Raw genomic sequence first — 12,762 nt, 5'->3', positions numbered from 1 at the left:
CACTACAGTGAGGATAGAAAGATTTTTATGATCTCTCTACTTGCAATAGTAATGTCTTGCTCCGACCTTTTTGGCAGTCTGTTTTGACTGGCTTGTCATAGCATCTTTTGTGATAGACCTTCAGGGAAAGAGGTCGGTTGTTGAGCCGTGGCAAACTCAGACAACTAGAAGGGTCATTGTAACCCAATGTGCTCAATATAAAGTCTATTTATATTCTCATGACGCATTCTGCAGTTTAGAAAGCCAACAGCCATGGAATAGGGTAGCTTAGGAAGGACAACCTGTGCTCCTGGAGATACTGGTCATGGATTACACACGTGGTTCTGTCTCTGATCTTTCTGCTTGAGCCTGGGCAGATCACTTGGGGTACCATGGAGGTCTAGTGACAGAACTCCAGGTAGCCTCAGTAGGAACAGGTCTGAGTCTTTGTCCTTGGTGCTCTCAGGTTACTCAGTTTTGCATGTAACAAGGTTCAAGCTTACCAAATGCTGCTCTCTGTAATGGAGTTCCTATTAGTGCAGATGGCTACTGATTTTTAGTGACTTTAGTATATATATAGATATATATATATTTATATTAATTGGTCTTTTGGGTCAGGACAGGGGTGGCTTGTCATTCTTTGCTTTGAATGGAGGGGGCTGCCATCATGTTATATGCATTTGTTCAGTATTTATGTGTTAAACCAAATTTAAATAGAAACACCATGATTAGGAAAGCTGTTTCCTGTCTCTGCAGTTACTTTTTGTGCTGAAAAATCATTCTCCCAGACCCTTTTTTACAGCCAGAGTCTGTTATTGCAGTCTGGGTTGTTTTTTGGTTTGCTTTGTTTTTTCCTTCCCCCCCCCCCCCCCTTTTGTGTGTGTTTTGATTTGTTTTTTTTAAACTGTCTTTCCAGAACACTACAGTGTGGATATGTGCAAACAATGCAATTAATGTGAATTTCAGCATAATACAACACTGATATCTGACCACATCCTTTTTTATTTACTATTGTACTTTCTTCCACACCATCTCAACTTCCTTCTTCCCTCTAGCTTCTGTTTTCATTGCTTTGTTTCATCTGTCAGTGCCCTGGATACCTTACCCTGAAGCTTTTGGTAGCCTCCCCTCCTCCAAGTCAAAGGTGCGCCCTTCCTTTCATGCCCTGGGTTGTACTTGACTCATCTCATTCAGGATTATGTTGGTATTTGGGTGTAAACTGTATATAATTGTCCACACCTGCATGTGCATCACTTAGGAGTTCCAGTGTGAAACTAGTTTCTGTGCAGTAACGTAAATGGAACACATTCTTAAGCATGGTTTGAAATATATTGATGTGCACCAGCTTTTTCTGAGAACTTCATCTATGTAAAATGCCTTACATATGTAGCACTACAAAACATGAATGGTCACTTGACATTATAGGCAGTGGAGCAATGAGATCCCATGGCATGAGACCACTCAGAACAGGGTGGAATTATAAAAGGGCTGTAAGGTGTAAGAGGAAACCTCAATCCCTTTCTTCTTGTAAGCTGAGACCAAATCCTGATCTGCATTCTTTTTTGCAACCTTATTGAACCTGTTTTTTAAGTGGTAGACCTTAGTATGGATTGATTGTTAATTTACAGTATTCTCTCGCATTCTGCTTGAGGATTATCTGCCATGTCCTTCTGTGTTCTTGTGCTAACAGATAATGCATTTAAATGGCAGGTTGAACTGAAGTGTGGAAGATGCTTAAGCTAATCAGACATTGTGTGGTACGTCTTCAGGTGTTTTATACCTGTAGCATGGAAATACTAAAGATTTAATTGACTGAGTGTGTAACAAGAACAGGAAATGACACAATGGCAATTAATTTTCTCTGAGAATACAGTGGAACACAGGCTGCAGGAACCTTAATTAGATTTTCAGTTAAATATTTTTAGCAAGGATGGGAAGTTCAGCTAATTGAATCTGTTCTAATTTCCATTCTCCTGATTGCCATTTTTGGCTCTTCATTTTGGGAGATATCTCAAGAAACTACTCTCATTGTTCTCTGCTCATTGCAGTATCTAATGACAGATGGTAGGCAACATGCTGATGTGCAGGGTAGCTACACATAAGCCATAGGAGCTCCCACCTGTCTTCATTATAATGAAACTGGACTGGATCCACTCCAGGGTTCCCTGTTTCCTTTCATCCCAATCTCCGTCCACTTTAACACTAGAATAAGTTTGTGTATTAATAATACCCCAAATATTTATACAGTGTTGCAGGGAATTGTAGAGAAGTCTAAAAGAAATGTGGTGTTATGTCCTGAGTAGGTGCAGGTCTAAATAATAATCAGTTTTTAGAATACCCACAGTTAGTACTTTACACTGTTGTGGTTCTTTTTTCCCTTCTTTTTTTCTTGTGTGTTTCTGGCTGATGGAGTACCAGTTAATGAACAGGTACTTTGTTTTGGCACCTGTTGATCTACTCATTTCAAACATGAATTCTCCCCCAGAGGGTGATAGTGACAACTTCTTTCAAAAGAGAGAGTATGTCAAAGTCACAATGTAAAAAATAGCACTTAGAGGTGGTTTGTGGGTCAGAGGTGTATTGCTGTGGCACCTCTTGAAACTAGAAAGTCCTATCACAACTGACCTGCATGCTACATATGTTCACAGGTTTAGGCAAACCTGGCAGTAGATACACAGGCAGTAGCAGCCAGCTCTGTGTTGGTTAGAAGATTACTGTCTGAACCCTGGCAGTTTCTGTAGATCTGTATGGTATGATGCTCCATGAGGAAGTATTTCCTAGATGTTCTGTAGTTCAAGCTGTTTAGTATGTTAAACTTGCAGGTTGTTAAGAGTCCTTCTAGTTCAGCTGATCCCAGAAACATTCATGAAAGGAGCTTCTGAGAAAACTGGGCTTTGTACCAGCCTGTTTCTCAGAATATCCTAAATTAAACAAATGGTTAGCTTTCAGTTAGAAACCAATTATAAGATACATGTGTAGTCTGCTTAGTTTGTTAGAAATCTCTGTAATTCATGTTTCTTTTTAAAAAGCTTCTTGTGGTTTTATGCCAAATAGCCTTTAACAAACTCTAATAACCTGGGAAGAAGGTACAAATATTAAGAGACCTGCAGATTCTCAAGAGGTCTTTGCCAAGTACAGAAGCTTGCTAGATGGCTTAACTGAGCCATGCTTGTGAGTCTCAAGTCTTTAATTTGTCATTAAAGGAAGGGGTTGTATTTCAAAGAGCAGATAGCAGATCAGTGCTCTATGGGGTAGCTTGTGATCTGTGCTCTTTGGGGAAAGGTGGAGAGAAAGGAATACCAATTGAACACATGCAAAACAGGGGACTTTTTAGTCCCTTCTGCAAGCAGGATCAGCTGAAGGAGTTACAAATTAGGTTCCCCAAGGCTGTGATGGTCAGTGTTTGGTAATCTTGATTTAAGCTTTTTAAAAACCAAGTTCAGGTTGTAGACTGCCAGTTTTGGAGGGAAATTGGTAGATTATGGGCAGATTGTGACAAAGAATAGCATTAGGTAGCTTTGACAATATGTGTGAAACTCTGGTAATCATTGTTGCTCTAACCTAGGGCTTCTTAGTTAGGAAGGGAGAATTTGCAAGAGGAGCAGTTTAATGTTTATTATTGGGTCAACTGAAACTAAGTGAATTCAGGACAAAGGCAGCTCACAGGAGCAAAAGAGGGAAAACTTCATTTTGAGATTTTTTAAAAATTGAACATTTTTGATAATGTGATTCCAAAAGGGCTTCTTGGGGTGCACTGCAGAGAGTCAGAGAACTAGGACTCTTATGGGCTGGTACAAAATTGTTAGCCAAAAGCAAGTAGGTCTATACAAATCCAAGAATAGATTCTGTATTTATGGATAAGTGCCTCTTATGTTATGTGACCTAATGAAATGTTGCAACCCTTCAGGGAGGCTGCAGTTGGACATGGGCTGAGCATCTCTGGTGAGGAATGAGTTTCCTGCCAACTAGCAGGATTTGGTTCAAAGGCTTGTGGTTACTAGGTTTGGTCACCAAATTGAAAAACAAAACCAAAAACAAACAACTCAAACAAAACAAAAAAGACCAACAACAGAAAAACACCCCAAAACAGAGAAATCAGTATCTGAGAACTGCATCTAAAATATTATCCTAAATAGTGATTTATTTTAATATTCAAAAAATGAATATTAATTATTCTGTAATCAAAGTACAGCTTAGTCATTGTTATAGCATGTGCTAATTCAGGTGTAAACTAAACTCATTAGTATACATTTGCTTTTGTCAGTATCGTTTATAGTTGGAGGGAGCTAACGTGACAGGAAGTAGCTACACACTACTGTAGAGGAGGGTATAGACCAAAACTCGACTAATTGAAAGTGGATTATAAAAACACTTTTCTGGCAACTGGAATGTGAAACAGAAGATAGGTGACTGAAGTGTAATGCTTAACATGCCGAGTTGAAGGACCACTAGTGAGCTGCGAATCCCTTCTTTATGCTTTGCACATTCATGTGTGTACACAGAGGGCTAACAGTTTGGAAGTATTTTGTGAAATTTCAATTAAAAGGCCATTCTTAACAGTATGTGAAGAAATATGCCAGCTTTCTTGAGATGGTAAAAGTGCTTCACAGAGCTGTGACATTCTCCTTGATTACTGTACCCAAGTCTCATCTTACTGAAAGTGATACATCTCTTCTGGAGTGTTGCTCCTTTGAATACCAATTGTAGTTCCATTGTTCCTTCTCACTTACAATTTTTTTTTTATTATTTTCATCAGGGAGAAGTGTCTCCTTCCTCTCCAACTAGCTCTGGAATCAAAGAGCATGAAGCTGGCCCAGCAGGCTCTAACAGGGATGCAGGTATGGCTTTAGAGCAGGTGTGTGTTAGTGGGCAGTGAGTGTTAAGGGAATCTAGGCTTTTCTTTAGAAAAATACTACAGAAAAAGTGTCTGTCCTTGTGTGGACCTAACAACAATAATGTTCATGTTTCTGTAAGAGTGTTCAGAAGTTAGGATGCCAGTAAAGGCTGGTGATTCTGTAGGAGCTAAGAATGTGCTGCAGATAGGTTGGGGTTCCTGGCATTCAATGTTGAAATGTAGGTGTACTCTTCCTTTTGTGGCCATGTGCTAGTCTCGGTAAGCCTTGCCACTGCTAAATGTCTTAGAAACTAAACTGAGTCAAGTCTTGCTGTTTTCTTTGATTAGAAGAGAGGACAGCAGTGCTTGGAAGATGGAGAGGTGAATAAAGTATCTGGGAGCTGCATTCTCTGTGGGGGCACTTTTCAGGGTTTTTTGTACACTGAAAACAGTAGGAGTAGCATCTGATTTGGAAGTTTGTGAAATTGCAAAATGAAACAGCAGTGAAGCACAAATAACAGAAAGACTCTCTTGAGTTTGACAGTATAAAAACTAAAGCAGTTTACCTTTCTTTTAATTGGACAAATGAGTATGTATCAGTAAATACTTATCACTAGGGAGATACTAGTTGTGGAAATGGCTGTTACACTGCTTGGGCATGAAATGTATGCCACCATTTTCCAAAAAGAAATTTCTCCTTCAAAAGGCAAGCATGAAGTTGTTTTGGGAGTATAAAGATGTAAATTTCAATCTCATTTAATTCAGCATATGAGATGTCAGGCATTTGGTTACAGAGTGCCCCATATTGTGACACAACATGGCTGTAGGAGGATCTGGCTAGGGAATATAATGCCCTTTCTGAAGGGTTCCTGTAAGGGAACTGAAGGGTTCCTGAAGGGTTTCTGGATCTGCCAGAAGACATGTATTACCTTCTTGCAGCCTAGTACTCTCGTCCCACCCTGAGATCCTGTGCCCTGTATTTCAGGTATATGGGGGGGGGGTGCAGGGGTTGCTCTTAAAGTAAAAGCAACAGTGTGCGAGTGGGACTGGAACATGGGTCTGCTCTTGTATCAGTGCAAGTGCACCAGTTAGAAGAACATTGTAGAGTGATTATCAGTCAAAAATAGTGGAGGAATTAGGGATGACCCACTCTCCACTGTAGTATAACTTCCTTGGGAACACTCAGTGAGGATAAAATTTATCTTTTTACTCTTTTAACTTGCTGCACATACGCTTTTGTTCTGTATGAACTGGAATTGCCAAGTTGCAGATTTGCAGCATGGTACCTTAAATAAGAGTGTTACCTCCTATCTATAAGCCTAAAAAGATAATCCATGCATCAATACAGTCCTCCATCTGCATTTATGATATGGAATGGCAGCTGATTTGAAAAACTTTAATGGTTCCCTCATCGTGGCACAGAGTCTCCCAGTTTTGCTGTACTTTCATATTTTATACTGTTAGATCAATTTGAAATTTGCACATAGAAAACCTAGCCATCATAGTACCAAACACTAACAGGTTTAGGTGTAGTAGTTGACAGTAGAATTAAGCAGAGGCAGTTTTGTCTGAACCTGTACATTGCCAATTTCTCTCTGCAGAAGCTGCTGTCTGATGAGAGGTTTGTATCCGTGGAAACAGACTCAGATGAGAAACAATTGCTTAATCAGATGCTGAATGCTGTCAAAGTGACTCCTTCACTCAATGAAGACCTGCAGGTTGAAGTGATGAAGGTTAGTGTTTCACACACGTCAGTGCTTGCAACAGAGGTTGCATGACTCTATGCTGGGGTTAGCAAATAAATTAGCTGTTGCCTTGGAAATCTTCACTTTAGGACAGTATTTGATACCCTCCTTCCTGCTGGCAGATGTCAGTTGTTTTCATTTCTACTTCATTTGTGTTTCCCTGGGTTATATAGGAGATTCTTTATATTAAGTCAGTGCAGTGGTGGTCCCACTTTTAGCGAACTGAAATAGGGCAGGCAGTTTAGTCCATGGGAGCTCACAGATTGATGACTTTGAGATTTGAAAGGTTGTGTTTGATATTGAGTATTAGGGCTCATGAGATGGGCTGTGAAGGTTTGTAGTTTTGAATTGTGTGTGCATAGGTACTTTCTAGTTTGTTAGCTGTATGTTTTCTTTGTAAAATACTAATGATGGAGCATGATTTCTCTTAGGCACCAGAGTGTCTCTGTACTCGTGTATAAGGGAAATTGATGTTTTGTATACTCAGGGAAAGCTTCTATTTCTAGGAATGCTTTAGCATTCTCCTGTGTGTGTTGGTTGTATGACTTGCCAGGACTGCCATAAAAAAGGTGGTGCGTAGTTCTCAAATGTCTGGGTGTAAACTTTGTACTGCAGGTCTTGTGCTATAGCTCATCAGTGGTTGGTACAAACCTGGTGATCCTTTCTCTGTGCTTACTACACCTAGTACTGATTGCTATGTTTGGATCTACTGCTTGACTGTCCTTTACTTCTAAGTGCATAGATTAGATATTTTATTTTTCTTACATGAGACATCCTTGTTCTAAGGAATATATGTTGTCCAGTCTGAAACCTCTCTGTACTAGCTGTGCTCTTTGCTACTGAAGATGACTACTTGGATGCAATATGCACTCAGTATCAGACCATACAGAAGAGTGAGTTTAGCAGCAGAAAAAAGGAAGAAGAATTTGTGTAGACTGTTACCTGGTTTATGGGAGCAGGCTTCTGCCCACTTACAGGTTTAACTGGTGACACCCAGACCTGCATTCCTAACCCAGCATGCCTCTTCCCTTCCTCTTTTGTCTCTACAGTGGGAAAAGGTAAGAGTTAAGTAGTACTACTGAACCAGCAGGTCTCTCTTGATATGCAGTAATTTTTTTGTAAGTTGTTTTTTTACCTTCTTCAATATTGCAGATTTGGAATCTGCATGCACACTGTTTCCCTGAAAGGCTTGACATGCAGCTGTGATGCATTGCCCCCAGACTAAGAAGAATGTGAGCACTCTTATTTTACCACAGTTGTGAGTGAATATGTTCTATAGTTGTCTCGGTATGTGAGAAGAAAAAAAAGAAAAACCAACCCAAAACACCAAATCACATAAAATCCAAGCCAAAACCTAAGACATTAATTATGTACACTTTTTTTAAATCACATTCAGTTCCAGTTTAAGCACTAAACTTCTTCCTTCTACTGAGTGAAATTTTGATGTAGAAAGCCTTTTTTTTGCTAAAAGCACAGTGAAATGCATGTATGGTAAAAATCAGGCTATATCTTCACATCCTGAGAACAAAGCAAAACTTCTGTTTTGATTTAATGTTCCAAGAGACCAGAGGGTCAAAGTATTCTGTAATCAGGGCAGTTAAAACTCTGAGGCATTAAATCTGAACATTGCCTAAAAGTCAGTCAAGTAGCGGTCTTTTTACATTGTAACCTGAAGATTACAGATGCTGTTGCAACACTTGAATTGCTAAAGCCTTCAGGGTTTTTCAAGTAGCTGGTCTCAGCAGTGTGTTTATATCCCTGGATCTGCTAAAATGTGTCCTCAAGGCAACATCTGATTGTACATTTTGACTGTGTTATTCCATCTGGAGGAGATTAAATACATCTTTTCCCAGTGCAGATGCTAGACACTCATGAGTGTAAGCGGTTTGCATGATGCTGGGTCAGCAGTGATACTGGCCTGGTTCTTTGTGACTTGCTGCACATTTGCACCAGTCTTGCAAATATTAAGAATATAACCATCAAAGATTAGACAAAAGTTTTTACTTATGAAGAATAGATGTGAAAATATTGGTGCAGGAGTACAGACCTCGCAGTAGGTTGCTGGCATGTAAGCTCCTATATCGCTTGCATGTGTTGTTTGGAAGAGATATATTGGTCACTAATCAAATTCAGTGTTTTATCACTGAGGCACCAAAATGACTCACTGCTCTATTTATACAGTTGCAGATGTATAGAAAAAATGCGGGGGAGTGGAGGTAATAGTTCAATACTTACCTTTAGATAAACATGGCCACACAATGTGTCTGGCCCAGAAGTAGGAAGAATTTGTTGTGTGACATGGGTATGTCTCATATTGAGCAGTAGGAACATTTTGTTGACCTTAAGCATTAGACTAACAACTCTGCAGCAGAAAGGGGATACGTTCTGGACAGAAGTTTAATATCACAGGCTTCAGTTTGATTGTGGAGTAGGGTAATCCTGATTTATTTGTTTTTTTTTTCCTGGGTTGATGCTTTTAAATTCTGGCTGCAGATGTTTTTAAAATGGATGAAGTACTTCTGCTTCATGCGATTAGACCTTTGCTTATAGAAGCATATGTAATATCATCAAAAGCACTGTCGAGTATGGTCAGATCAGCAATGGGGAAAAAAAACCAAACAACCTATAGCTGAACCTCTGGATTGAGCTCCCTTCTAGCCTAAATGATTCTGTGATTTTTACTTACTTTGATTTTTTTCATCTCTTACCCTGACCCTAAAATCCAGTTCCTCCAGAAACTGGCTTCTGAAAGAACTGGAGGTCAGCTTTGAACTTAACTGTGGTGTTGGAGCAGCTGAAACGAAATATGAAGGAAGTGGGCAGAGTAGAAAGAAGCCAAAACAGCAAAGACTCCCCCTTTCACTCCTTTTCTTCTCACTAATGTTATGGTGACTTTCATTTATAAGTTGACAGGCTTCTTAATAATGCAGTGCATCTCTCTCCATCTGTGATGACATTGCTCTCCAATAACAACAGAGAGTTTAATGAATAATTGCAAATTAGTAGATGAGTCCTCACCCAGAAATAAGCTCTCTAGATAAAGATGAGACACTGTAATGTAATGGGTACTGACAGTGACAAAGTTGGGTTTGGAAAGAAAGGTGTGATTGATCATTCAAAATCTCATTTTCTACTGCATCCTGTTTTCTTCAGTCACCAATTAAAGCTGTGTCATGTTATGCAGTGCATGCCAGTGCAGTCTGTGCCCACATTTCCAAAGAAATTTAGAGCTATCAAGAAATTTTCAAGCAAGAAGAGAATAATTACCTTTCATGAAGGAAACTCAGGGTTTTTATTTGACGTCTTTTAAAATATTTGGTCTTTATTTCACTATTCTAATTAATGCTGGACATTTTACAATTAGATATATAATGTTCCTGTCAGTGGAGCTTCCAAGCTTCGTTTTTTATTACCTCTGAGAAGACTTCACACAGTATCTGTGGCTACTCAACTTGTGGTGTTTTTTGAAATAGACTTGAGGATTTTCTGGAACAAAAAAAAAATTCTTCTGAAGTGCCTTGAGAGAAAACTTTTCTAATTCTCATTATTTACCTGTTGTCCATGGTAAACAGCTATTTCATTTAGGAAACCTTAGTTTGTTCCCAGTGACTCAAACTTGTGTTTGTTAGTGGATTAGCTGTACTGCTTGCTGATGGGCAAAGTTTTCATCATTTCCTCCTGTAGGCTTTCAGTGAGGAGTCAGCCAGAAGCCTTTTTAATCTGTAAATGAGGTTTAATGAACCCTGGGTGAAGGTAATTTTTTTCTCTTTGTCTCTTCACTGTTTCATCAATGCAGCATTTGGAAACTCCAATAGTACTACTTGACAGATACTAGACAGTTCTTTTTGTGATTTCAGTTTTCATTTTGGATATGTTCAGAACCAGAACCAAAATCTGCATTAGAGTTCTGTGGTAAAACTTAGCTTGTGTAACTACAAGCAGAATGGAGAAAATAGCTCTGCCTCTGAAACACACTGTCTTTAGGTTGGGTATTTGTAGTTGTTCTTTCAAAGATTAGAATCATAGAATAGTTAGGGTTGGAAAGGACATTAAGATCGTCTAGTTCCAACCCCCCTGCCATGGGCAGGGACACCTCACACTAAACCAAGGCTCTGTCCAACCTGGCCTTGAACACCACCAGGGATGGAGCATTCACAGCTTCCTTGGGCAAGCCCTTCCAGTGCCTCACCACCCTAACAGGAAAGAATTTCCTCCTTATATCCAATCTAAACTTCCCTGGTTTAAGTTTTAACTCATTACCCCTTGTCCTGTCACTACAGTCCCTAATGAAGAGTCCCTCCCCAGCATCCTTATAGGCCCCCTTCAGGTACTGGAAGGCTGCTATGAGGTCTCCATGCAGCCGTCTCTTCTCCAGGCTGAACAGCCCCAACTTTCTCAGCCTGTCTTCATTAAGGGAGGTGCTCCAGTCCCCTGATCATCCCTGTGGCCCTCCTCTGGACTTGTTCCAACAATTCCATGTCCTTTTTATGTTGAGGACACCAGAACTGCACACAATACTCCTAGTGAGGTCTCATGAGAGCAGAGTAGAGGGGCAGGATCACCTCCTTCGACCTGCTGGTCACGCTCCTTTTGATGCAGCCCAGGATACGGTTGGCTTTCTGGGCTGCAGGTGCACACTGCCGGCTCATGTTCATTTTCTCATCAACCAACACCCCCAAGTCCTTCTCTGCAGGGCTGCTCTGAATCTCTTCTCTGCCCAACCTGTAGCTGTGCCTGGGATTGCTCCTACCCAGGTGTAGGACCATGCACTTGTCATGGTTAAACTTCATAAGGTTGGCATCAGCCCACCTCACAAGCGTGTGAAGGTCCCTCTGGATCGCATTCCTTCCCTCCAGCGTATCAACCAAACCACACAACTTGGTGTTATCGGCCAACTTGCTGAGGGTGCTCTCAATCAATCAGTGTCAGTGACACTATCCATGTCACCCACAAAGATGTTGAATAAGACCCATCCCAACACTGATCCCTGAGGGACACCACTCATTAATGGTCTCCAGCTGGAGATTGAGCCGTTGACCACAGCTCTTTGCGTGCTGTCATCCAGCCACTTCTTTATCCACCGAGTGGTCCACCTGTCAAATTGATGTCTCTCCAATTCAGAGATAAGGATGTTGTGCGGGACAGTGTCGAACACTTTTCACAAGTCCAGGTAGATGATGTCAACTGCTCTATCCCTGTCCATCAGTTCCGTAGCCCCATCATAGAAGGCCACCAAATTGGTCAGATTGCTTCTATAATGCTTTAAAGATGCAAAATGAATCTTTGAGTACCAAGAACCATCTCTCAGTCTATTATTTTTTTTTCTGTAATAACTAATTTAATTGATAGGGCCACAGTTATGGTGTAAAATTAGGCACTTGAGAAGGTCACTATTGAAGATCTATAAGGTGTAGTAGAAAGTTTGCGGGCAATTTTTTATTTGTTCTTAGTTTTTTAAACCACAGTTGACCTATGTTAGGTTCTGCACAACCATGTTGTTATAGGCTCAGGGAGTTAGTCCTGATCTAATGCAAATACTGGATTAAGCTGGTTTGTGTTTGAGCGACTGAGGAAAACTTTTTGTTAACTTTCTTAGAGAACTTGGTGGAAATTTTGTTGCTGTTAAACAGAAAGCATCTCTTTTTTTTTTTTTTTATTTTTCTCAGATGTGGAGGATTTGATGGGCGACCAGTTATTTTTCTTCTCTGTTCTTCTATGACAGAGAACAAGTTATAACACATATTTGAAAAGTAGTCCTAAACTGTCTGATCCAAAATGTTGACAGAACACAACTGTAAAATCCCAGCGTCTGTGAATGATTGTATTCTGCACCTTTTCCTTGAGTACTGGTAAATGAACTGATCACTGTAATAAACTCTTAGGAATGTATATATATATCTTCTCATTGTTTTAAGGTTAATGTTTATGAAATGTATCTTTCCACATACAACTTCGCTATGCTTCGTAGAATATAATTTGCAACCATTCTGTTTTGTCATGAATTGTAAAATTAAATGGAGGAGGAAGCTGGACTGAAACAACTTAGATTTAAAAGTGTATGTAAACTATGTTATTCCCCATGCTGCCTCTTTGAGACAAGGCATGTATGATAGTTTTATATAGGAATAAAAATAGTGATTTCGCTAACCATTAAAAAAAAAGAAGTCATTGATGCAACAGTAAAAATGCAACTGGTAAATAGAG

At 39.9% G+C, this 12,762-nt stretch overlaps 1 protein-coding gene across 1 annotated transcript in view; it reads left to right on the top strand.

Annotated features, from left to right (window-relative positions):
• Window positions 1–12,762, top strand: part of ARFGEF3 (ARFGEF family member 3) — an 87,985-nt gene that overhangs the window by 12,746 nt on the left and 62,477 nt on the right. The window contains exons 3-4 of the mRNA XM_062622807.1: window positions 4,736–4,817; window positions 6,415–6,546. Of these exons, the coding sequence (XP_062478791.1) occupies window positions 4,736–4,817; window positions 6,415–6,546 (214 nt within the window). The remainder of the gene's footprint in view (window positions 1–4,735; window positions 4,818–6,414; window positions 6,547–12,762) is intronic.

The sequence above is a fragment of the Pezoporus occidentalis genome, unplaced genomic scaffold (genome assembly GCF_034315485.1).
Source record: "Pezoporus occidentalis ecotype Australia unplaced genomic scaffold, CSIRO_AGI_Poc_V1 ctg248, whole genome shotgun sequence".
NCBI lineage: Eukaryota > Metazoa > Chordata > Aves > Psittaciformes > Psittacidae > Pezoporus > Pezoporus occidentalis.
The sequence above is the reverse complement of the archived record's forward strand: the minus strand, read 5'-3'. Positions and strand labels throughout refer to the sequence as shown.